The sequence below is a fragment of the Crocuta crocuta genome, unplaced genomic scaffold, assembly GCF_008692635.1.
Source record: "Crocuta crocuta isolate KB4526 unplaced genomic scaffold, BGI_CrCroc_1.0 scaffold310, whole genome shotgun sequence".
In the NCBI taxonomy this organism is placed as follows: domain Eukaryota; kingdom Metazoa; phylum Chordata; class Mammalia; order Carnivora; family Hyaenidae; genus Crocuta; species Crocuta crocuta.
In genome coordinates this window covers 1,170,443-1,196,840 of record NW_027532609.1, presented here as the reverse complement: position 1 = coordinate 1,196,840, position 26,398 = coordinate 1,170,443, and the positions used below count along the sequence as shown (strand labels likewise).

Sequence of the window (26,398 nt, the reverse complement as noted above, 5' to 3'; positions counted from 1 at the left end):
TGCCCCCTTTCGTTTCATATTCCTTCTTCCTTAGGAAATTAAAGAATTTAGTAGTTTTGTGGATTTCAGCATTTCATCAGCTGTTTCTTTCACAGAGGATTTGAAAAGTACAAAAAAACCACCAAAACCCAAAACAACTAAACTATAGAAAACCATAGTTTATGTTGTTTCTAAACTATAGAAAAAGCAGTCTTGTGTAAGAATAAAATTTTTTACTTTAGAAGAGATTTTACATTTGTGTGTATGTAGTGGAAGGGTATAAGGATAAAACGAATACAATATTTCTGGAACTCTCCAGAATTTTATTGCAAGATAGCTGTATTTTTTAGAGGAACATCATGGTGTAGAAAAGCACTAGCTCTCCTAAAATTTTAAAATTCTGTGACTTAATTTAGGACGTGAATTTTTTTAAAAGATAAGAATAGTTTTAAAAAAATGATTCTTTTGGTAGTTTCAGCCCTCAGCCTTTCCTTTAAATTTTCCTTCACTTCTTTGTAAAAAGGATGAATATTTTTAGTATACTGTCCTGGCACAAATCCTCCTTATAAGCTCGGATTGTTTTCAGCGGTGACTTAAAGCAGTGCAGTGCAGTTGCTTCCAAGTTCTACATTTCATCTCCTTTTCTGTTGTGCCTCCTCCCCCTCTGCAGCTGCTTTGCTTGCAAAGCCCTGATCCTTTGATCCCAATCCCATCCTGACCCTTCAAAAGCAGGATTTAACCCAGCTCACCTTTTAGCCTTTCTGATAGCCATAACTCCTATATTAAACGTGTGTGACAACAAAGTCCCTATGCATACTAGTTCAGAATTACTTACTACCTCCCCTCCATTTATCATACAACTCTACTGTCTTTCATGCTGATGGTTAGATGTCATTTAAAAAGTTGCTTACTGTTTTTAAGTCTTCAGCTATTGTTAGAATATCTACTCTATATTTTTTAAAACAACTTGTCACTTCATAAGTTTATTTTTTCTTTGAGTTTTCTCCATTTTATTTTTTTTAATTTTTATTTTTGAGGAGTGAAATAGCAGGCAGGGGAGGGACAGAGGGAGAGAGAGCATCTCAAGCAGGCTCCACGTTTAGTGTGAGCCCGACATAGGGCTCAATCTCATGACTGCAAGATCATGACCTGAGCTCAAATCAGAAGTCGCACACTTAAACCAACTGAGCCACCCGCACACCTCTCATAAAGTTGTTTATTATACAACTTAAGATGTAGACCCTATACAGATGTCATTAAAAGAAAATTTTGAAGTTGTCTTCTATGTAGGAAACAATCCTGTGTTTACAAGTAATTTGATTTATATACTCTCATATGAGCAATCAGCACAGTTTCCGCTTTGGTGTATAACTAGTAAATTGTTTCCCACTATGTGTTCAAAATAGAGCTCTGTTATGTTCTCAGCTCTGCTGTGTGAATTGGATGTTGACTGGTTTGCAGCCTGGGAAAAGATACTGCTCCCAAGTTTATTGGGGAAAAAACGGGCAGCCTTACAAATGGCATCTCCTGCTAGCCTTCCATTGCATTTGTTACATGTCTGGTTGTATCTTCTGTTGGTTTGTTTTTCTGCTTCCTCAGAGTCTCACTTTCAGTTGAGTGCTTCAGTCTGGGTGAAAGGTGGCAGCACAGGAAGCATTTCCCTGGCTCATTCCCAGACAACACCAAGTGTGAGTCTCTTTAGGTGGAAAACTCATCATTTTGTATTTAAAATGCAAGTACTTCAGTGTCTGTGCTTCAGATTAGTTGCTGAGTACATGTATCTTACAGTTTTATCTTGTTTTCATTCATATTTCTGTAGGCTAAAATTTCATTTATTAGAAGCTCAAAATGGAGTTTATTTTTTACGTATTTTTTAATTTTTAATTTTTATTTATTTTGAGAGGAAGCAAGGAGGAGAGAGAGCGTGCACACACACAAGCAGGGCAGGGGCAGAGGTGGGGTGGGTAAGGGGGAGAAGGAGACTCTAAGAGGTCATCGGGGCTTGAACTCAGGAGCCCCTGAGATCATGATATGAGCCGAAATCAAGAGGCAATTGCTTACCTGCTGAGCCACCCAGGCGTCCCATTGTGTTTATTTTAATTAAGCATTTTAAGAAATAAATATTGCTTTTTAGTATAAGAAAAACTAAGAATCAGAAGGATAGAAAGATGACTAGTGAAGACAAAAAGCACACAATTTGATTAATTCATATGTAGGATTTCTTCTAAATCAGATGAAGAGTGAAAATATTTATTTTAGCAAAATATGTGTATGTTTCTGTCCCACAGATATATAGTTTCTTTATACTACAGGAGAAGTAGTATTTGGTAAGAATTAAGAATGTTAAGTGGTCCATGTACTTATATCATTAATGTGCCCAAACTGTTAAGCTATTTTTCTTCTTTTCCCTTTCTATACCTGCCTTCAACCCTTAATATACCCCCAAAGCAAGTATGTCATTGAGCTCTGAGAACTTTGGAACAGGCATGGTTGCTCTAAGTGCAGCGTTTATAAACTAATCTATTCCAGATGTGATGGCCATCAGGAATTTAGTAAGCTAGATTAAGTTGCCAAATCATGTTTGAATGGTGAACTGAAAACTATACATATTAGACTGAAGAGGGAAAAAAAACCCAAACCAAAGCTAATGATAAATATGGGGTAGGGGTGTGATTTCAAGGGAAAGGATGAGATGAATTGTAGTCAATAAATGTTGATCGATTGTGCCAAACACCGTTTTAGGTGCTGGATGATGTTACAGGGCTAAAAGACAGATGGGCAAAGTTTGTGCCCTAAAGGTATACTGAGACCTGTAGTTCTAACAGGTGTGTGTGTGTGTGTGTGTGTGTGTGTGTGTATGTCTACTGAGATATAGGTAATTCCAACAGTTGTAATAAAATGCTCTGTTAGAGCCATATAGGGGGTAATAGGTGAGTGGATAAAGGGCACCTAGTCCAGCCTGAAAACCTGAAAAGGTCAAGAATTTGCATCTTAATGAGGATAAGGAGTTCTCAGGCAGATGTGGAGAGGGCATTCCAAAGAGAGCAGCAGAGAGGTTCAGAAGTGAGACTATGTGGTACAGCTGGGTAGAACAGTTTTCTCTCAGTTAGGGTGTATAAAGGGTAATAGAATCTGAGGTGAGTAGCAAGGAAGAGCAGCTTTGTTCATCAGGGGCTTTATTTGCCTCATCCTAATTTTAAACAAGCTAATGTCTTGATCTGGTTTGCCCAAGCTAAATGGGTCTCTTAGACATAAATAAACTTGAGTTTTTAGGTTGAGAGAGTTCATAATATTCCCAATATCACTGCAGATTTCTAGTTTGGAGATGAATGGTTAATGTATTAAAATTTTTTTAAATTTCTTTTGAGAGACTGCGACAGTGTGAGTGGGGGAGGAGGAGAGAGAATCCCAAGCAGGCTCCACTCTCAGTGCAGAGCCCGATGTGGGGCTTGAACTCACCAAGCTGTGAGATTATGACCTGAGCCAAAACCAAGAGTTGGACGCCTAACTGACTGAACCACCCAGATGCCCCTATGTGTTAAAATTTAAAGGATGGTGAAATAATTCTTTTGTTGTGAAAGTCTCTAAGTACTCGACAAATGGTAGCTCATTACACCAAATGTCTTAACACTTAGCCTCACACTGCATTTAATCATTCCCATATAAGCAAGGGGGCATTGAGCAGATACACAATGATAGCAAAATGGACAGTGACAGGAGAATGCATGTAAAACTCTGCAATTAGAGAATGATATCTGGAGCAGAGCTGAAAAAAGGCATATCTCTGTTCCATGACTTTCTGCATTCACTTTCCCTTTAGGTGCTCTAAAACCATATTATTCAAAGTGTAGTCCGAGAACTAGTAGCATCAGCATCACCTGGGAACTTGGAAATGCAGAGTCTCCGACCCAACCCCAGCCCTACTGAATTAGAGTATGCAGTTTAATAAGATCCTCAGGTGATTCCTGTTCATCGTAGATTTTTGAGAAGCACCATTCTAAAGAACAAATCTAAGGGTTTGCAAAGTTCTTTAGTTAACTGAGCCTTCTGACTTTACTCTTTCACAGTCTTGACTTAGGACAGTAAACTATTTTGAAAATGGATCATTATATTTTCTTTTTCCAAGAGGTTAGAAATGCAGATTCTAGAGTCACATTGCCTAGGTTCAAATCCTGGCTCTGCCACTTGTACATAATTTCTTCATTCGTTGAGGGCAACTACAGTGAGCCAAGGTGTACCCCACTACCCCACTGATCTGTGATGGAGGTGTAGTTGAGTCACAAATAAGCCTTTGTTGTGTGTTTGGGGGGGGGGCATTTTTGTCAGTATTATTTATTGGATTCATGATTTCTTGGTCTTAACTGAACCATCAATTATTGAAAAGAAGGTAGTGTTTGGGAAACTTCAATTTTAGTAAAGAAATGTTCTCACTAATGAATAATAGACTTTTTGGCTTCACTGTAAAAAAGTTTATAAGTGGCTTTAAAAGTGATGGCAAATCTCATTAAATTATAACTTACTAAGAAATCGTAGGAACATTTTACTAGCAGAGCTTAGAGACTTTACCAGTGCTCTGATGTTTTTTACAGGGGGCAGCTGGCATTTTATGCTATGTGGGAGCCTATGTCTTTATCACTTATGATGACTATGACCACTTCTTTGAAGATGTGTACACTCTCATCCCTGCCGTAGTGATCATAGCTGTAGGAGCCCTGCTTTTCATCATTGGGTTAATTGGCTGCTGTGCCACAATCCGAGAAAGCCGCTGCGGACTTGCCACAGTAAGTTAGCACTTTATTGACTGCATGTGTCATCATAATATGTGAGAATATTTCATTTGTGTTACTGGCTTGAATTAAACATAAAACTCCATAGACTCTTTGGCTCTTATAATTGAAACAGAATTAGCAATTGTCTTCTAGCAGTTATCTCTGGTAATTGTTTTTTTTATCAGTTTTTTAAATTTGTATTTAATTTTTGACCATGTTTCCTTCCTTACAGTTTGTCATCATCCTACTCTTGGTTTTTGTCACAGAAGTTGTTGTAGTGGTTTTGGGATACGTTTACAGAGCAAAGGTATGTTGTCTACTGTAGTTCATGTTTTATTTTTTTATGATATAACTAATTTTGNTTGTTGTAGTGGTTTTGGGATACGTTTACAGAGCAAAGGTATGTTGTCTACTGTAGTTCATATGTTTTATTTTTTTATGATATAACTAATTTTTCCTTTATTTTTTTATGGTTTATTGTCAAATTGGTTTCCATATAACACCCAGTGCTCATCCCAAAAAGTACCCCCCTCCAAGCCCATCACCCCCCTTCCCCTCCCCCCATCCCTGTCAGCCCCAAGTTTGTTCTCAGCATTCAAGAGTCTCCCATGGTTTGCCTCCCTTCCTCTTCCCAACTCTTTTTTTCCCCTTCCCCTCCCCCATAGTCCTCTGTTAAGGTTCTCTTGTTCTACTTACAAATGAAAACATATGGTATCTGCCCTTCTCTGCCTGACTTATTTCGCTCAGCATAATAACACCCTCGAGTTCCATCCACGTTGCTTCAAATGGCTAGATTTCATTCTTTCTCATTGCCATGTAGTATGCCATTGTATAGATAAACCACATCTTTTTGATCCATTCATCAGTTGATGTAGTGCATGTGTTTTAAAAGGCGGTTTAAGTGTTTAGGTGAAGTAGAACAAACTCATTTTATCAGAGTAAACATTTTCTTTTGCCTTGAGTTTAGTCACTGCTTTAAAAATCTAAAGTTGAGGCACCTGGGTGGCTTAGTCGGTTGGGTATCCGGCTCTTGATTTCAGCTCAGGTCATCATCTCACGGTTTGTGGAATCAAGCCCTGTGTCGGGCTCTGTGCTGATAGTGTGGAGCCTGTTTGAGATTCTCTCTGCCCCTCCCCCGTTCAGTCTCTCACTCCAAATAAAAAACAAACTTAAAAAAAAATCTAAAGTTAATTAGAAATTAATTAACTGGCTCAGTCAGTTGAGTGTCCAGCTTTGGCTCAGTCATGATCTCACAGTTTGTGAGTTCAGGTCTCTCATCAGACTGGCTGCTGTCAGCAGAGAGCCTTCTTCAGATCCTTTGTACATTCCCTATCTACCCCTCCTTCTCTCTCTCTGTCTCTTTCTCTCTCTCTGAAATAAATAAACATAAAAAAAAAAAGAAAGAAATTGCACAGAGAACAGACTGGTGGTTGCCAGACCTGGGGGCTTTGGCGAAATGGGTGAAAGAAGTCAAAAGGTACAAACTTCCAGTTATAAAGTTAAGTCATGGGGATGTAATGTACAGCATGGCAACTAAAGTTAGTAATACTCTAATGCATATATGAAAGTTGATAAGAGAGATTTTAAAAGTTCTCTAATCACAGTAAAAAAATTTTTATAATTATGCATACATAATTATATGTAAAGGAGTTAATTAGACTTATTGTGACCATTTTGCCATATAAAAAAATTGAATCATGCCGAAACTAATATAATGTTAGATGTCAGTTATACCTCAATTTAAAAAAAAAAAAGAAACACATTTAGTAAACACACAAGTCCAGTTTCTTACCTTAATAAAGAGTACGTTCTAGAGAACTGAGTTTTTGTTTTATTTTTAAGAATACTGCCACAGTTCAGGCTCTTTTTTCTGAACAGTTCTTTCCATTGAAGTTACCTATATAGGTGTCAAAGATTGTGTTTAATGTGGATTCTGATCTCAGGAAGTCTCCTGCAAGCTTAATTGAGTATTCATTTCAGTTTTTATGTATTTTTCTACTACAGTAATTTTTTCTACAATGTATCGTGTACTGTGTCAGTTGGGGTCTTGTGAGAAGCAGATGCAAAGATGGAATTCAATATACATGGATTCTGTAGAGGAAAGTTCTGTGACAGAACATGGCGAAGGAACCAGGTCTTGCTGAGAGCTGTTAGGCCTGATCAAGTGTAATCCCAAGTACTTGTTAGTGTAATTATGTGGTTAATTAAATATTGATTAAGTCTGAAAAAAATGAGTACATGAAAAAAAGAAAATTGAATAATTTCTAAAAGCAAGTAGTTCACTACAGCTCTTTTTTTTTCAGTTTATTTATTTTGAGAGACTGTGTATGAGTGGGAGAAGGGCAGAGAAAGTGGGAGAGAGAGAATCCCCAAGAGGCTCTGTGCTGTTAGCACTGAGCCAAACCCAGGGCTCTATCTTATAAACTGTGAGGTTGTGACCTGAGCCAGAATCAAGAGTTGGATGCTTAACCAACTGAGCCACCTAGGTGCCTCAGTCACAAAACATTTTTGATCAAATCAGCTGTGAGTACAATTACTATAAAAGTTTAGGGAAAATTTATTAATGTTTAGTAGAATTCTACACTTTGATTGTGCTGCAATGTCTTTGCAGTTTAAAGAAACCAAAACTGGAAGTCACTGTCAGTATATTAAGGATGTGATTTGTGCAGAACAAATGATAAAGATCAGTGGATCCTATGCAAAGAAAAGACAGGCTTGCGTTGTAAGATTGGTGTGAAATACCATTTCTGTGTTTTAAGCTAAATTAAAATGTTTACTTTTTTTAAAGTTTTATTTATTTATTTTTGAGGGAGAGACAAAAGGGGCAAGCAGGGGAGGGCAATCTCGGCACTAGCACAGAGCCTGATGTGAGGCTCGAACTCACAACCGTGAGATCATGACCTGAGCTGAAATCAAGAGTTGGACACTTAATTGACTGAGCCACCCAGGTGCCCTGAAAATGTTTACTGTTTTTAAAAGTCTGTGATTTTTATGGACTTTCTCAGTTAACCAACCAGCGACTCCTCTGCATGCATGGGAGGCTTCTCCATTTGTTAAATACAGTACAGCTGCATTTACCACTAATTTTTACATGTGGGATAACAATGAAAACAGCAACAACAACATGATGTTCCTTAGATGTGAAAGTCAATTGAGGGTCATGATTAGGTCCTTTCATTCCACAAATATTCAAGAGAAATGGTTTTAGAACCTTGTCAGAATCATAGATGGCCTACTTGGATTTCACATCTGTATTTGACAAACATATATATATGGATAGCCATATACATATACCCAGCTCACCCAGTTGACCTTTGAACAACACAGGGATTTTATATATATAAATTAATAAATTATATAACATAAATTTCTGGACTCCAAAGGGTAGAGATCAGCCAAAGGGTTTTTCTACTATCATGTAATATTCTCTACCCAAGACATGCTATATTCCACAATCATCTACATTACATTTCAGCTCTCGGTTGAAGGAAGGATTCATTCTAGAATTTGAATCATCCAGGCCTACCTCTAACCCCAGGCTATTATATTTGATTGATTTGTTCATGCAGAATTTCCAGCTAATCCTTAACTAAACTTTATAGGCATACCCTAGTGACTGTTCACACGGGGGAGATGTTGTATCCCTTTGTAAAATCCTTCTGGAGCTTAAATTAGAGGCTGTTGTAATATCTGATCATAATTCACTTTCCTCATTTTTTTTTTTAATATTTTATTTATTTTTGAGAGAGAGATAGAGACAGCATGAGCAGGGGAGGATCAGAGAGAGAAGGAGGCACAGAATCTGAAACAGGCTCCAGGCTCTGAGCTGTCAGCACAGAGCCCGATGCGGGGCTCGAACCCATGAACCGTGAGACCATGACCTGAGCCGAAGTCGGATGCTCAACCGACTGAGCCACCCAGGCGCCCCTCACTTTCCTCATTTGAGGAAGGATAATAGATACATTAAATCAACAAGCAAATAATAATTTCTCGACAAGATAGTTTTCTAGGTTTTCCCCTTGTTGGATTCTGTTACAGTGTATCTTTTAAAGATCTAGCCGGGAGATTCTGAACTTCTTAAGGGCAAGGTAGTCATCTTTGTCCAGCAGTGGCAAGACACCTGGCATAATAAATTTATTAATTGGTGGATCTATTGAATGAAAAAAAATTATAAGTCAAGACTTCTAGTCTTATTTATTATAGCAAAGTGTTCTACTATTTTAATTTGTAAGCATTTAACTTTCTTTAAATTACCTCAGAATGAGAAGTTTGTTCATATTTCCTCAGCCCATAAATTCCCTGTATGGGAGGGGAAATATACATTTTCTGATTCCTTTTTTAGAACTAAATTGAGGACTTCATTTTCTATTGCCACTTTTTTAAAAAAGCCTTTTTTTGGACATAGAAGTAGGTGATTATGAGTTGAGATCCTACCTTCTCTGCCCATGCTGATGAATGAGGGTCCTGCCAACTTGAACACCACGGCAACAGTTGCCAGCCACTCCCTTCTTGCCCCTCTTTCCTCTTTCTTAGTCACCTCCTTTTCTTTTCTTTCGCCATTCTATTTTGCCTGTTTTTGCTTTCCACCTACAGTACCATTTAAGGCCTTTAATTAATTAATTGGAGTATAACGTTAGGGCTGTGATACAGCCATAATACAGGCACTCACTCTTGATTTCAGCTCAAGTCATCATGATCTCACAGTTTGTGAGTTCAAGTCCCATGTTGGACTCTCCTGGATTTTCTGTCTCCTTCTCTCTCTGCCTCTCTCTCTTTCTCTCTCAAAAATAAATAAACTTAAAAAAAAAGACAGACATATTCTTACTGTAATTTATATTTTTATAGTTTTAAATCAAAGGCATAATATGCCAATCTAATTTTCAAATCATTGATACATAAAGTACCAGGCAACTATGCCCCAAAAAAGAATGTATTGGGTTTACCCCTACTGGTTATCAACTTTATAGTTGAATCACATAACTGTTAAAATTACTAAGTAGGTCTAATCATCTTAGAAGGGTAAGGAGAATCTGGTACAAACAGATTTTACTAAATGGTACTTTTCTTGCCACTTTAGTGATTAACAGCAATAAGTTATGAACAGTTTACTTCCTGTCTCCTCATTCATAAAACATTGAACTGCACCTTTTTCATAAAATGCCACTTGTAAGGACTGATTTTTTTCACCTGCTGATTACTTTTGTGTATTTGGCTAAATGTAAACATTGAATAAATTAAATGGAAAGTATGTTGGTATTCCAAAAGTATCATGTGGGAAGTCTTTATTTTGTTTTTTTTAAATTTTTTAAAATGTTTTATTTATTTCTGAGAGAGAAACAGCATGAGCAGGGGAGGGTCAGAGAGAGAGGGAGATAAAGAATCTGAAACAGGCTCCAGGCTCTGAGCTAAGTAAATTAGGAGCTGGCAGTCAGCACAGAGCCTGACACAGGGCTTAAATCCATGGACCGTGAGATCATGACCTGAGCTGAAGTCGGATGCTTAACCAACTGAGCCACCCAGGCACTCCTAATTTACTTTTTTTAAATCCACTTTGGGAAATGAAAATGAGTAAGTCCAACCTACTGAAAGCTTATTTGAAAAGAAAGGCAGTTCATTTATAATTTAGGACATCTGTCTCAGGGTTCAGCTGCTTTCTCCCTCTTTTTTTTTTTATTTTATTTTATTTTTTTTTACAAATACTCCCTCTTGAATAGATTGTTAATCTGCTATCTTGCACAGTCTTCTCTTTGAATGATTTTAATGTGTGATGTAATATGTCTGAATTTTTACCTGAATCTCTGGAGACAGGAAGGGAGAACATTTTTTTTCTTAAAAGAAATTCATAAAGATATCTAGCAACTCTGCATACATGTCAGGTATCTTAGCTGGAGCCTTATGACAAATGTTACTTTTACCAGTATTTTTAAGGGACCGAATTCTTTGTTTTGATTCAGGTGGAAAATGAGGTTGATCGCAGCATTCAGAAAGTGTATAAGACCTACAATGGAACGAACCCGGATGCTGCTAGCCGGGCTATTGATTATGTACAGAGACAGGTGAGCTCTCTTGAGGTGAATTTGTTTGTGAGGGCCAGTCACTGTTGGGTCAACCTTAAACGAACTAAGCTCATTACTATGTAAATTAAACATGTATTTTCATCGCCATGGTTAGCTTCATGCTGTGTCTAATATTTTCACCTTCACCCTTGAAAAGTTTTTTCCACTATCACCTAGTAACTTTTTACCAAAAAAGTAATTAGAAAGGTGATAATGGAAGAGAGGTATGTGTCACAGGAAACATGGGATCCTCAAGGGACTTCAGAGGACGTAAGAGGTTTTCATATACCTTTAGAAAGCAAGACCAGAAAAGATAATAGACAAAACTGTTTAAAAAATTACGGATAATTTCAAATACGTGAAGGCAGAGAGACTAGTATAGTAGATCCTTGTATCCATAAACCTACTTCAAAATTTTCAATTTTTTGTTCATCTTATTTCATCTTTTACCCCATGTATCTTTTGCTAGATTATCTTAAAGCAAATCCTAGACATTCCGGAGAAAATATTTGAAACATGTTATCATTGGAAATAATACTTAACTCAGAACCAGATATTTAACATGTAAGATAGGAAGATTTTTCTTAGCTATAAATTACCCCTTGTGGATAGTAATGCTTTTCATGTATAGGTTCTAAAGGTACTAGTCATATGTGGCTATTTAAATTAAAATTTAACCTTCAGTTCTTTAGTCACCCAAGCCACATTGTAAGTGCTCAGTAGCCTCTGGTGGCTAGTGGCTACCATGTTGAACATAAACCTAGAACATTCCTTTCATTGCAGAAAATTTTATTGGATTTCACTTGTCCAGAGTAGCTTAAAGCTCTACAGTGCACAGAATTTTCAAGTTCAACATGGGTACATGTGTCTTGGGAGGACTAATATGTCTATTCTCTTCCCCATTAGCTGCACTGTTGTGGAATTCACAACTATTCAGACTGGGAAAATACAGACTGGTTCAAAGAAACCAAAAACCAGAGTGTCCCTCTTAGCTGCTGCAGAGAGACCGCCAGCAGCTGTAATGGCAGTCTGGCCCACCCCTCCGACCTCTATGCAGAGGTAAGTTTGGTTTCTTGGCCAAGACTTGAATCTGTCTAGCTTGGTAACCTGGTTCTCTCTGTGAATTATCTTTACCTAGAACTTCTTTTCTATGTTCTTTGCTTGTCTTTAATGCTGTTTTATGTTACTGTAAATTATTTTTAAATACATTGTCTTTCTGGGGCGCCTGCATGGCACAGTTGGTTAAGCATCTGACTTCAGCTCAGGTCATGATCTCATAGTTTGTGGGTTTGAGTCCCTTGTCGGGCTCTGTGCTGACAGCCAGATCAGAGCCTGGAGCCTGTTTCAGATTCTGTATCTCCCTCTCTCTCTGACCCTCCCTGCTCATGCTCTCTCTCTCTCTCAGAAATGAATAAATAAAAATAAATAAATGCATTGTCTTTCCTTCTTTGGGTTTCTGTTATTTCCACTTCTGCTATTGAGTAGTGATATGTAACCTTACAGATTTCACTTTTAAAAAAGACTTCTATTGAAGATGACTTTGTGTGTTTCAGGGATGTGAGGCTCTGGTTGTGAAGAAGCTACAAGAAATCATGATGCATGTTATCTGGGCAGCACTGGCATTTGCAGCTATTCAGGTAAGCACAGGGATTGTTATCAGAGTGTGCTCATTCTCTGATGTCATCCATGAATGGTTTTAATCATTAAGTGCAGTTAACCTTTGTGTATATAGATAACTTGGAAGTCATTGAGGTACCAGCCATCAGTTTCCAACCTCTTCCATTTCCTGTCTCTAGTCATAGATCCATAATGGTTCCAAGAAACCAGAGATCTCTAGGTTTGAGGAGACTCTGCTTTACTTTCTTGATTAGTGAATGGCCTGTTCAAAAATACATACTGTTGTCCTAATGTATTCTTGAAAGGTATTTTAATAGAACTTCACAGGATTTTTAGAAACTGTACTGCTTTATTTCACTTTGGAAATGGAAAGCTTTATTTCAATCCTTTTGTACTATTTCTTGTTCTTATTTTTCTGTCCATATATGTACATCAAGCACGCCTACTACATTAGACTCTTATGCTGATAGGAGCAATTTCATTGTTTTACAGAAAAGACCAAGTAAAAATGAGGTTCTAACCTCTTCTTTATTTGTGGACTTAGTTTTATCAGACTGACAGCCATCAAGGAGTCTGTGACATCACTTGGCACATCCAAAGGAACTTGTCTTTCCAGCTCCTACCAGTGAAAACAGTCTTTTCCCACCTCATAATGGCATATGCGTAGGAGCTGGTAACTGTTTAATTACCTCTCACTTTAACTACTACTTCCTCCCTCCCCCACCAAAAACTCCCTTCCACCCACATCCTTACCCCTCACCTGAAAACAAATAAGAGTTATATTTCTGCTCTGTACTACTACCTACACTGCTAGTTCCACATGTGTATACACTGTATCTTAGGGATTCTGTTAGAACATCTTTGAGGAATCTTACAACTGAAAATAACCAACAGTTTAAAATGATTGAGAATTCGAGGGGCTCAGAGAATGATCTCTCAGTTCGTGGGTTTGAGTCCCATGTTGGGCTCTGTGCTGCCGACAGCTCAGAGCCAGGAGCTGGCTTCAGGTTCTGTCTCCATCTCTCTCTGCCCCTCCCCCACTCGTGCACTGTTTGTCTCTCTCAAATATAAATGAATACTTTTAAAAAAATTAAAATGATTGAGAATCCTTCGTGTCAGATCTAGTTCTCAGAGTGTTCTTTTGGTTGTTTTTGAAATATGCTTCAGGCCTAGAATCTATTTTAAGAAAGTGTAGGTATCTTAATTGTTAGATAAAACCAACGTTAATTGCTAGTTTAAAGGTAAGTTGCTTGGATTGCCTGCTGTCTGTATATTTGAAGAAAACTTAGTGTATTTAATGAGAAATGCCTTTTAAAATGGCAAAAAGGTGATTGTTTACTTTGCTGGTATTCAAACAGCTCTGCCCTTCTCAGCATTTACTTTTTGGCTCAGCATAGCAGTAGTGTGTTGATCAGCAGGGATGTATTTCATATTTTGATTGTGCAAACACATTCATTTAGCTAAAAATAATGAAACATGAAGGAGGTCTCTCTTCCCAAGTGAAATTCTGGTCTGTGCATTCTTAATTATCCTATTTGTGTTAATAAATCAGCATATACTAGCATGAAGCAAAAAAAAAAAAAGGCTTTAAAACTGCTTAAGGTGCTTGTGCTCCTGAAATACACAGCATACGTATATAAGGAAGATTGATGCATGTCGTTACTTTAGCTACATCCCTCATCTTGTTAAGCTTATTAACCTGGTGGATATTTCTTCATTAAATATTTTTCAGTGGGGTTAATAAATATTTTAACTAGTCTTTTTAAGTATGCCTTCTCATATGCATTTTATACTTAAATTACCCTGATTTAAGTAATATCTAATAAAGATTTGATGCGTTTAGTTCAGCAAAACTAAGTCAAGGATTCAGAGCTTTCACAGACTCAAATTCTAGTGGTTTTGAAAATTTTAATACTTTGGTTTTAAGGGGAAAAAAAAACATACATTAGAAATAATGAAAGAATTTTCCTCAATATGTTTTCTTTTTTAAAAGAGTACCTATAAAACTATAAAGAGTACCTAAACATTTGCTACTGAAAATCTGATGTAGATTGGTGCCCTGGGTTTGGAAAACCAGAGCAAAGACAAAAATAACCCAAAAAAGGTACTTTTATGCCCATCCCGATAGAGAAAGTTGGAGCTAGAAGGACACCTGGAGAGTCTCCAGTCCCTGTTTCCTTTGTTTTAAAGGCCTTGAAAATGAGGGCGGGGAGCAAGGATAGTATGACTAATGACCATCACTAAAGCTTGAACCCTGGCCCATTGTACTCTACCTCCATTTAGAAAGTGAAGAATTAAAGTTTTCAAAAGATTAAATTCCTCAATTCTGTTATGAAACCTAACAGTTAATTGACACTTCAGCTTAATAAAAATACATAATGTAATAACATTCAAATATCATTGGTACTTTCCTTTAGGTTTTAAAGTGGGAAAGTTAAGAGCTATCATAGAAAATACAGTTTTAAATAATGTTAGTGCATGGCTGGTTCAGTCAAAAGAGCATGTAACTCTTGATATTGGGATTGTGATTTTGAGCCCCATGTTCGGTGCAAAGATTACTCTTTTTTTGTTTGTTTGTTTGTTTTTTGAGAGGAAGGGGCAAAGGGAGAGAAAGATTCTTAAGTATACTCCATGCCCACTGGGGTCAATCCCATGACCCTGAGATTAGTTAAGTAAATAAAACTTAAAAAAATGTTAGGGGTGCCTGGGTGGCTTAGTCAGTTAAGCATCCGACTTTCGCTTAGGTCATGATCTCGCGGTTCGTGGGTTCGAGCCCTGCGTCAGGCTCTGTGCTGACTGCCAGCTCAGAGCCTGGAGCCTGTTTCAGATTCTGTGTCTCCCTCTCTCTCTGATCCTCCCCTGCTCACCCTGTCTTTCTCTCTCTCTCTCTCCTAGAAATAAATAAAAAACATTAAAAATTTTAAAAAAATGTTAAAGATTGAAAGATAATTTCTGGTAGTGGTGTATCAAAGCTGTTGGAAGCATTGTCTCCTTTGAATTTGAGAGTTCTTTGTGGTACCATTAAGCTGCATTCTGTTGAAGTTCTAAGGCATGAAAGTTAATTTAAGAAGAAATCTTTTCATGAACCTAATTTACTGATAAAAGGCTATAGTTCATATATTGGCCATCAATAGGCCCTGTGGGCCAGTCTAGCCTCCTACCTATTTTTTGTGTTAGCCACACTCATTTATGCATTATCTGTGACTGCTTTTGTGTTACAGTGGCAGAGTTGCATGGTTGTGACAGAGACCCAGTTTTGTCTCTTGGTTCACAAAGCCTAAAATATTTGCCATATTACCCTTTAAGAAAACATATGCTGACCCTTGTTCTAGTCTAGTTAAATGATCTAGGTTTGAGTAGNCTCTGGACCCAGTGTGGGGTGCCAACCCACAACCTTGAGATCAAGAGTCACACACTCAACCAAATGAGCTGGCCAGGTGTCCTTTTATTTTGNGGCCCAAACCCACGAACCGCGAGATCATGACCTAAGCAAAAGTCGGACGCTTAACCGACTAAGCCACCCAGGCGCCCCATTTTGTTATCTTTTTAATCAGCAAGCTATTTCACTTCTTTGAGTGTCGCCAGCCTCATTTTATATTTAAAATGGGAATGGTCTGTCTGTGGAGTCTTACAAAATTGGCATGTTCTCAAGATGAAATTACCAAGAGCAAACTTTCACAGACAACTGTTTCCCAAAGTGATTTGATTTTTTTTCTGGTCTACATGCCAAGTGTGAAGGAGGTTGAGATTGCTATTTCCTCCTGCCGCTTCTGGGCTGCCAGTTATTCATTAATATGAGTTAAAAACATAAGTGAATAACACTTCACATTGGACTCCCACATAGTTAAAATCTAGTGGGCTGATTCTGATATACTCTTAAAGAAATATTTCAAGTAATTCTGCTTTAAAAAATTTAAACCAAGGCTTGGGAAGCTAATTCTTGAGTGTCTAGGTTTTGGTTTTGTTTTGGTTTAGAGGAAATGAAATCTTAGTGGTTAACTTTCTGAAAGCTTTGACAGTTTTACCCATTTGATAGAATTTTTTTTTTAATTTTTTTTTTAACGTTTTTATTTCTAGGAGAGAGAGAGAGCATGAGCAGGGGAGGGTCAGAGAGAGAGGGAGTCACAGACTGAAACAGGCTCCAGGCTCTGAGCTGGCAGTCAGCACAGAGCCCGACGCGGGGCTCGAACCCACGAACCGCGAGATCATGACCTAAGCAAAAGTCGGACGCTTAACCGACTAAGCCACCCAGGCGCCCCCTTTTTTTTTTTTTTTTAATTTTTTTTTTTTTTAACGTTTTTATTTCTAGGAGAGAGAGAGAGCATGAGCAGGGGAGGGTGATAGAATTTTTTTCAGATTATATAAATTTAGTAAAATATAAGTTCCCTCTCAGTTTTACCCTAGTTCCTGAGACCATTCTCCCCAGTCCCCCCTCAAGTGTTAACCACCGATAACCAGTTTTCTGTATATCTTTCCAGAAGTAGTTTTGGTTAGCACATAAATACATTTTATGCAGATAGAAGCTTATGGTAATGTAGTTTTCTACCTTGCTCTTTTATAAAATTGTCATAATTGTGTATTCACATGTATTTTTTTTAAGTAAACTAGCCCATTATGGGGCTCAGACTTATGACCCCAAGATCAAGGGTTGCATGCTCCACCAGCTGAGTAAGCCAGGCACCCCTATGTACATGCATTTTTAAGATGTAATATAGACGAATCTTTGTTCGCCTTGCCCAGTTTCCCACTGTGGTAATATTTTGCAAAACTAGTATATCACAATGAGAGTATTGGCACTTACACAATCCACCAATTTATTCAGATTTTTTTATTTCTGTTTATGTATATTTGGTTCTGTACAGTTTTATGTCCTGGTGGGTTCCTGTATCCACCACCATGATCAAGATACTGAACAGTTCTAACACCACAGAGATTCTACCTGGTACCTGTTTGCAGCTAATGGTACCCACCTCCGTCCTGTGCCTCCTTCCCCCATACTTTGGGCAACCACTAATCTGTTCTCCATTTCTAAAATTTTGTCATTTCAAAATATTATATGAATGGAACCATATGGTATGTAACCTTTGGTTCCTTTGTTTTTTGTGTTCTTTGTTTGTTTGTTTGTTTGTTTTTTCTGAGGAAGAGAGAGAGAATGCGAGCAGAAGAGGGATGGGGCGGGATGGGGGGGGAGGGAAGAGAATCCCCAGCAGGCTCCATGCTGTCAGCAAGGGAGTCCTATGCGGGGCTTGAGCTCACAAATTGTGAGATCATAACCTGAGCTGAAATCAAGAATCAAAACACTTAACTGACTGAGCCACCCAGGCACCCCTGGTTCCTTGCTTCTTATGTTTGACTGTAGCTGCATAGTGTTCCATTTGGGGGTACACTTTATAGTTCATCTAATCTACATTAATGGGCATTTATATATGACTTGCTATTACAAAACTGCAAGTAGTGAATATCCTTTGTATGCATGTACAAAGTCTATAGCAAAACTTTGTAGCTATGAAGTTGAGGAGTCAATGTATAAGTGACTTTTTTCTAAGTTCATTTATTTTATAAATATTTTTTAAATTTTAAAATATTTTTATTTATTTTTGAGAGAGAGACAGCATGAGTGGGGGAGAAACACAGAGAGAGGGAAGCACAGAATTTGAAGCTGGCTCCAGGTTCTGAGCTGTCAGCACAGAGCCTGATGTGGGGCTCAAACCTGTGGACCGTGAGATCATTACCTGAGCCAAAATCAGACGTTCAGCCGACTGAGCCACCCACCCCATTAAGTTCATTTATTTTAGAGAGGGGGAAGACACAAGTGGGGAAGAGGCAGAGAGAGAGGGAGACATAGAATCCAAAGCAGGCTCCAGACACTGAGCTGTCAGCACAGAGCCCGACACCGGGCTTGAACCCATGGAACCGGGAGATCATGACCTCAGCTGAAGTCGGACGCTTAACCAACCGACTGAGCCACTCAGGTGCCCCTATAAGTGACTTTTTGATACAGATATCCAAATTTTTCTCAGGGGTGTTTCCAGTATGCAGTTCCAAAACCTTGTATAACAATACCTATTTGCCCATAATGTCCACTACATAGTATATTCTAGAATATTTTAATCCCTGGCAGTCAATTTTTTAAACACCATTTGCTCTGTATTTAGCAGTCATTTTTTGCAGTTGCTTGGTGTTATATTTAGACTAAATGCAGATTAGTTCTCATGACTTGAATATTGCCGGGCAAATTTTTATTGCAAGAAAAAAACCCTAGAACTAAAATATTTCCAAGTCTGTTTTTGGAAAATTTTAATATATCCGTGAAATTTCAGTATAGCAGAGCTGTGGAAGTGGGCCTGTAGCACTCAGTGATCAGGTTTGGAATGTAAGAAGTTATATGTAGAGCTTAATGTTCATAAACAGACTCATCCCCAAGTATGAGTAGGGTTTTATCAAGCTTATTTAATTGTTTTTAAATCAGTACAAGTTGACTTAGTTGAAATAAAAGTCAGGAAAAGAAATGATACTTATTTCAGATCCCATTTGTGAGTGCTGACTCCTTCAGTAGAAGTTAACCAACTGAAAGGAATGTGAGGAAAGTGGGATGGGAAGAGAGATTTTTTTCCAAAAAATCAGTAATTTCTGAGCTTAGCATTTTTATTGCTCAATTTAACATTGCCTGGGAACATAACTGTATTTGATTTTATAGCTGTTATAAAAATGTTTTGATGATGTATAATGAATGGAAATGTAATTCTTTAGGAATTAGACACTAAACATGTCTAGAACTGGCTAAAGATATTTACTAAATTTTTGACAATATCCACTTTTAAAATGTCTTCAAGGTGTTTTGTGCTATTACTGCACTCAGCAAATATTGATATAGTGAAACTGATGGATTTCAGCAGCAAACATATATCTTGAATGGGTAGAATATGAGCTAGTTGAGGGCAGAAATTGGAATGTGTGACTTTATATGGAGATTCAATTTGAGGACATCCTTATTCTCTGTGTATGTGTCTCATTAGTAATCTTTTACTTCAAGCATTCAGAGCCTGTTTATGGATTTGGTACATTTCGTTGAAATTGATTGACCCCATATGTACAGAAAGCCCTGCCTTTTAAAATCAAATAACTGAGACCGTTATGAAAAGTTAGAACAGCAAATTAACTTACTCTTATTTAGCTCTTTGGTTACTATTTATATTTTGTAAGAAGCCAGGTCGAAAATTCTAGAATCGTTTTCTCTTTAATCCCACTTAATACTCTTGCTTATTCAAAATAACATGGCATGACTTTATTACAATTCTGGCTTGCTGCCACAGAAGGATTAGGGCTTAAATGATGAAGGAAGAGTGACCTTTAGAAAGTAATATGTATGTAATACCACAGAGCCAAATCTGGATTTCAAAAATAGTAAATAATTATGAAAGAAACAAAAACTTTCAAACCAATTGATTGGTTTTCCACCATAAGGCTTTTGAATGTTCATGCGTGTACTGAATTTTGTGGGTTATTAATAAAACCTGTGTCCCCAAATCCAGATATCTAAAAAGACTACCAGTAAGTATCCTAAATGCACAGTCTTGGTCATTCCACTCCCTAGACCTTTGCCATCCATTATGATAGACACTACCCAACCATATATGTCCAAGTTTAGAGTAATTAAAAAAAAAAAATAACATAACTCATTAGTTGCACTAGCTATATTTCAGGTGCTCAGTAGCCCCATGTGGCTAGTGGCTACCATATTTGACAACTCAGATATGGAATATTTCCATCATTGAGAAAGTTCTTTTTTTAGAGCACTGTTGTCAGTCGAGAGTCGGGATGGCAGGAGGAGAGCCTTCTGTTTCTCCTCTTCATGGATTGTTCTTAGGGGTGAGGCAGGGAAACTAAAAGTTGGTATTTAAACAGTTCCTAAAAAGATAATGTATTCATTAGAAATTGCCTTTATTACTGTTGTTATTGCTTTTTTGATGATTTGAAATCATTGAACTTTGAAACAGCTCCATCGCCAACAAAGAAATTACACACTTGCTCTGAGAGGGTCTTGAGCTTTCTTTTTTCCCTGTTGTTTTCTTCCCACAGCTGCTGGGCATGCTGTGTGCATGCATCGTATTGTGCAGAAGGAGTAGAGATCCCGCTTATGAGCTCCTCATCACCGGCGGAACCTATGCATAGTAGAAAAATGCAAGCCTGAGCTTTTTAGTCTTGTTCTGATTTGGAAGGTGAATTGAGCCAGGTCTACTGCATTGGCCTCTGAGTTCATTTAGTTAAAGCACACAGTTGTTGGACAAAGCAGCTTGGCTCTTCATGTACCCACCTACTTCCTAACCCACCTATGACTTTGTTTTTCTCTATTCTAGCTGACTCTCTATGTCCCTAAGTTTTTAAGTATGGCGGTATATGTTCTAATTCAGAACCATTTACAGGTTGCATAGTGTGGGAGAATTAAAGGAGGGCTTGGGCCTGCTTCTGTTGCCTCCATGCAGTAATGGGGCTGCTACTGGAGTATCCCGAGGCCCTTTCAGTCTTCACGATGGAGAACCCTTGGCCAAACGTTTTTGGGGGGAGGGGGAGGAAACCAGCTGTGGTTAAAGTTAACACCAGATGGTGCCCCTCATCAGTGTCCTTTTAAAAAACATATACTGTAGTCCAATAAGATAGCAACTGTATAAAATTGCTAAAATAGATTTTAGAATCATACAGTGTGTCTCTTGGTTCATCTTCAAAATCAGACTGATCTTTGAAACTAGCAGTTTTTAATCAAAGCTGGCTTTATAGGAGGAGTATAATGTATGCACTACTGTTTTAAAGCAATTAGTGTGAGTGTGTGTGTGTGTTTTTGTATGACTGAGCCCATTCATCATAAGTCTAAACTCATTAGGATTAATGTACCCATGTAGACTAGCAAAATAGTATGTAGATGTGATCTCAGTTGTAAATAGAAGGATCTAATTCAATAAACTCTGTATCACCCCTCAGCATGTACTTTTTAATTATTTGGGGATACTTCAGTTCCCGAGCAGCAGTGTAATGTTTTAAGTGTTGGTGTATGTCTACATGATTTGCATGTGTTTTATCAGTTGCCAAATTCTAAAGGCCTTGGGTTCCAAAAAACCAGAGATGCTATTCAGTCCAGTATATTCTACAGATATGAACACCTAAGCATGTGCATGACACTGGGCATACGTTGATGATGCTCCTTATCTTCGAGGAATGTGGAGTCCTATTATAGGACTATATACAGAAGCAGATAATTTCCATACAGTGCAATGATTGTAGTAACAAAAAATTGAGTGCCCAAAGGAGGTACCCAGAGAGGTCAAAGGCAACTTCCTGAGCCCAGAGTTAGGATAGGCTTTGTGGGAGAGGGTACACAGGAGTGTAAGATGGGTTGGAGTGTGCAGGTAGCTATAAATAGCTCGTTGTACCTGGAGCTTAAAATAACAGGGCTGGGAAAAGAAGTTGAAGTGGCAAAGCCCAAGTTTTTTAGGGTCTCCCATGACATCCTATGGAGATTCAGTGTTACTTGAAAATGGAGGCAGCCATGTGTGTGCCAGTGGACCTGTTATGGATGTCCGTGGCTGCGGTAGGAAGGATGACTGGAGGGGCGTGAAGTAGGTGTAGTGGTTCAGAACAGAGCAAGAGCATGGGGTTGGGTACCATTGGTGGAGGTGGGGAGAGAGATGGTGGAATTCCATCACTGATTGCATGTGGGACAGAGAAAAGGGAGAGGGGAGGAAGGAAAGAGTCTAGCTTGAAGCCCATGTTTCTGGCTCAGTCAACTGAGGAAATAATTAGTAAAGAGTGAGGGAGCAAGTAAGGGCCATATCTCGGGGCACGAGTTCACATTTGGTTTTGGATCTGTCAATTTGGGGAAAATTAGGCAGGTCCATCCTGCCTGAAAATGAAGGTGTTGAGAAGAGTAAAAATTAGCTCCTGTTCGCAGAGTAGAAGTTAACTAAAGCATCATGTTTTTTGAGAACTACAGGTTTGCTGTGTTCCGATGGCCCATCCCATCTCTTGTCCCTACAGGTTGCACAGTAGACAGGAATGTTTTGCTTGTCCTCCTGACCTTTCACTACTACCTTCTCCCCCAACCCTGTCTCTTTTCTTCTCCCTTCTGGTTTCCGATATGAACCATTCTTTGGCTGTCCCGTCACAGGTTGGAGCTGGGGTGAGCAATATCTGGACTGATGTTGGCTGTCCTTAGTAATTTCTGCACAGCAGAACTGAGCCTCTAGAATAGGAAATTGCTTTGGGAAAATGTGCTGATTGCTAACCTACTCCTTGAACTTGTCCAAGAGGCTAATTCTACACACTCTCCTTCACTCATTCCTCTCTGCTTGCCTGGTGAAAGTGCAGCTTCTTCCCGTCGATGGTGGACTAGGAGCTTGTAGTACCCTGAGATTCTGTTCCCCAGTGCCTATTCTTCAGAGGGCCGAAGAGCCACTTCTTATGTCTGGATTTAATGGATGAGCTCTCCAGCTATGCCACTGTCCCACCCTTGTCTGCACATTGGAATCACCTACAAGAACATTGGGAACTACAGACCCCTGGATTTCAGAGCACAAAGGCTGAGGGCCACTGCTGTATCCTATTGCCTTTTTTAGAGTTACTTTTATTTGGAAATAATTTCAAACTTAGAGAAAAATTACAAGAATAGAAGGCCCAAATATCTTTCAGTTAGATTCATCTATTAACATTTTGTCCTGTTTGGTCTGTCATTTGTGTTTTTGCATGTGCTCTCTCTGAATGTACCTCATGGCCCTTTAGCTCTAATACGTTGGTAGGTAGTTCCTAAGAATAAGGATATTCTAATTCAGCACACTGAACATGGATACAGTACTTTAACCTACCATTCATGTTTCAGTTGACCTCATAATGTCCTTTACACCATACCCCCTCCCGTTCTGGTTCCAGTCAAGGGCCAGGTATCATTTGCCCTGTCTCTTTGATCTCCTTTAATCTGGAGCATTGCCATGACTTTGTCACTTAGGACACATTTTGGAAGAATACAGCCCCTTCTTTTAAATGCTGCTGCTCATTTTGGGTTTGTCAGTGGTTTCCTCTTGATTACATTAGGTGGCTGGAGCACCATCCATGTCCGGTGTCCTCTCAGGGTGTAACATCAGGGGCACACAATGCCATCTGCCCTGCAGTGGTGATGTGGTGATGTTAATTTTGATCACCTGGCGCCTGGTGTCTCGTTCAGGGTCCATTGAGGTAAAATATAAACAGGAAACAACATAAACAGTTGCTAACTGTGGTAAAGATTGGTTAACTACTAAAAGGGGTTTTAAGAAAAAGCCCTAGAGCAGCCTAGTAGGAAGCAGCTCCCACGCTGAGGGTCAAGGGAAGAGAGGACGAGGAAGGAACTGAGAAAGTCAGGAGTGCCCCACAGATCTGTCAGGAGTGCGTTGCCTGCCCTGTGCTGCAGGATGAATTCCCTGGTGGTACCCACTGCGGAGCCAGGAGAGCTGAGAGCCGCTGTGGAGAATGCTCCTGGGATCTGGGCCAGACTGAAACACAAAGTCTCCTCTAGCCTGGCCATCCTCACAGGCCCCTGTTGGCCAGCGGGCAAAAGAGAAAGGTCCTCACTCCTGTATGGCGAGGAAGGGCGAGTTTGACACACGTTGGTTAACTTGGTTTCTATTTTCTCAATGGTATAGTTACTGTTTTCTCCCAACTCAGGCAATCTCTGGAGACATAATACTGTAAGTCTGCTTAAACATCCTGCTCCTCACCAAACTTCCCCCTGGGTTTAGCAAATATTGCTGATTCTGGCCTGATTTGATCTTTCCTATGTTGATTGTTGTTTTAGATTTCATCTTTACTGTGATGGCTGTGAAACACTATTTTTCCATTCTGGCACTCCTTCCATGTTTACCAGCTGTTCTCCCTGCCTTCTCCCCCAGTTACTTACACACACACACACACACACACACACACACATGCGTGCGCACATTCATTATGGACCGATGAAGTCCCATGTTTTTTTGCAGTGGTCTGTAATCCATTATTGTCCTTATGTGTTTTGTTTTGCTTTTGGTTCTCAAATAGTTTCAGATTTGGCCAGTGGGAGCCCCTTCTAGTTGCTTTTTGTGTCCTGACATTTTTGTTGAACACTTTTGTAATTTCTGACTTAATAAGATGTTCCGGGCTTATCTTGTACCCCTGGTGCCCAGGAATCAGTTTCTCCGAGGAGCACTGGTCCCCGGCACTGTGCTCTTTATTATGGGGGTGTCTTTACCTTTCATCCTATCAGAACTTGTCTTAATCCCTTTCAAAAATTATAACTCTTTAACAAAAGTAATAGTGCTTTAAAGAATGTAAACCATACAACTAATTTCAAAAAGTACTCCCTTCTCAAAAATAAACATAAAAAAAAAACTTTAAAAAAAAGTACCCACAAGTAAACAAGTTTAGGGATGGTGTGTATCCTTCCAGATTATTTACATATACAAAACTAGATTTGGTGATGGGATTTAGTTTTGCTTTTTGCTAATATATGAATTCTGTTCTACAAGGTCTTTTTTTCTTCTTCACAACGTGTAGTATGTACTCTGTATCAGAATGTAGAATTCTGTCATTTTTGTTTGTTAGCTGCATGGGTATAGTAACATCATGCTTAACCAGTGCACAGTGGGTGGACATTCGGGTTCCAGCCTTGCTACAGTGCACACTTCTGTACACATACTGTTAAGAATTTAACTAGAATTTAAATTTTTTTTAATGTTTTTTTTTTATTTATTTCTAGGAGAGAGAGAGAGAGACAGTGTGAGCAGGGGAGGGTCAGAGAGAGAGGGAGTCACAGACTGAAACAGGCTCCAGGCTCTGAGCTGGCTGTCAGCACAGAGCCCGACGTGGGGCTCGAACCCACGAACCGCAAGATCATGACCTACGCGAAAGTCGGACGCTTAACCGACTAAGCCACCCAGGTGCCCCACTTTTTTTAATTTTTAAAAACTTTTTATTGAGGTAAAATTCACATAGCATGAAGCTAATGATTTACAGTGCATGGATCAGCAATAGTTAGTGCAAGCAGTGTCATGCAGTCCCCTCCTCTCCAGTGCAGATTTTTTCACCACTGTATGTTGGGCAGTTTTACATGGATGCAGAATGGAGTCTCAGTAGTGGGCTTGCTCTGGACAAAAAGTCACATTAAAAGTTTTTCCCAGTTATGTCCAGCAGCCCTCCAGAAAGTTTATTCTAATTTATATACCCACTAGAGTATGAAAATGCCCATTTTCCTATGCCCTGGTTGACATTTTGGGTATTATCAAGCTTTATTTTCCTTCCACTTCGATAGATAAAAATATGTATTCTTTTACTATTAAGATGTTTTAGCCATTTGTATCTGTTGGATTTCTAGTTTCTGTCATCTGCCTAATTTGATAGATTTTTGGTCGTGGGGTTTTTTCCCCCTCACAGATCTTAACAGGGTTTAGTTTACTCAGGAAACTTTTCTATGAAATTCAGTGTCTGCTGCTGCTTTGAGTGAGATCATCTTCCTGGTACATTTCCTGACTGGTTATTGTTGGTGTGTAGGAGTACCTCCACCTTGGGTACATTGGTCTTGCATCCAGCAACCCGGGCACTTCTTGAAAGTAATTTGCATGTTCTGGGTGGCTCTTTGTTACAGTGTGTCTTAGGTCTCCTGAGGGCATTAGACAGTGACCTTGTAAACATAGCTAAGTTTTCCTACTAAATACGTTTTTAGACAGTGCTGTGTGCATTCCTCGTCCTGGCGAAACAGACCTACACACAAGTCCTTCTCCCCTGAGTTTATACACTGAAAGAAAAATAGATATAGAAATAATAGGATAGAAAAGAAACGCATTTATCTTTGCATCCTCCAGCACCTGGCACATAGTGGACACTGAAATAAGTCACTATGGGACCATAAGAAAGGATTTTTCTTCTCTTTTCTTTTCCTTTACTTTTCTCCCTTCCCTCCCCTCCCCTCCCCTCCCCTCCCCT

General features: G+C 38.9%; 1 protein-coding gene across 1 annotated transcript in view; it reads left to right on the top strand.

Annotated features, from left to right (window-relative positions):
• The window catches only part of TSPAN3 (tetraspanin 3), a 29,920-nt gene extending 8,524 nt beyond the window's left edge, over positions 1-21,396 (top strand). The window contains exons 2-7 of the mRNA XM_077780491.1: positions 4,569-4,760; positions 4,981-5,055; positions 10,703-10,804; positions 11,711-11,863; positions 12,358-12,441; positions 20,501-21,396. Coding sequence (XP_077636617.1) covers positions 4,569-4,760; positions 4,981-5,055; positions 10,703-10,804; positions 11,711-11,863; positions 12,358-12,441; positions 20,501-20,593 — 699 coding nt within the window. The 3' untranslated portion in view covers positions 20,594-21,396. The remainder of the gene's footprint in view (positions 1-4,568; positions 4,761-4,980; positions 5,056-10,702; positions 10,805-11,710; positions 11,864-12,357; positions 12,442-20,500) is intronic.
• The last annotated feature ends 5,002 nt before the right edge of the window (positions 21,397-26,398 follow it).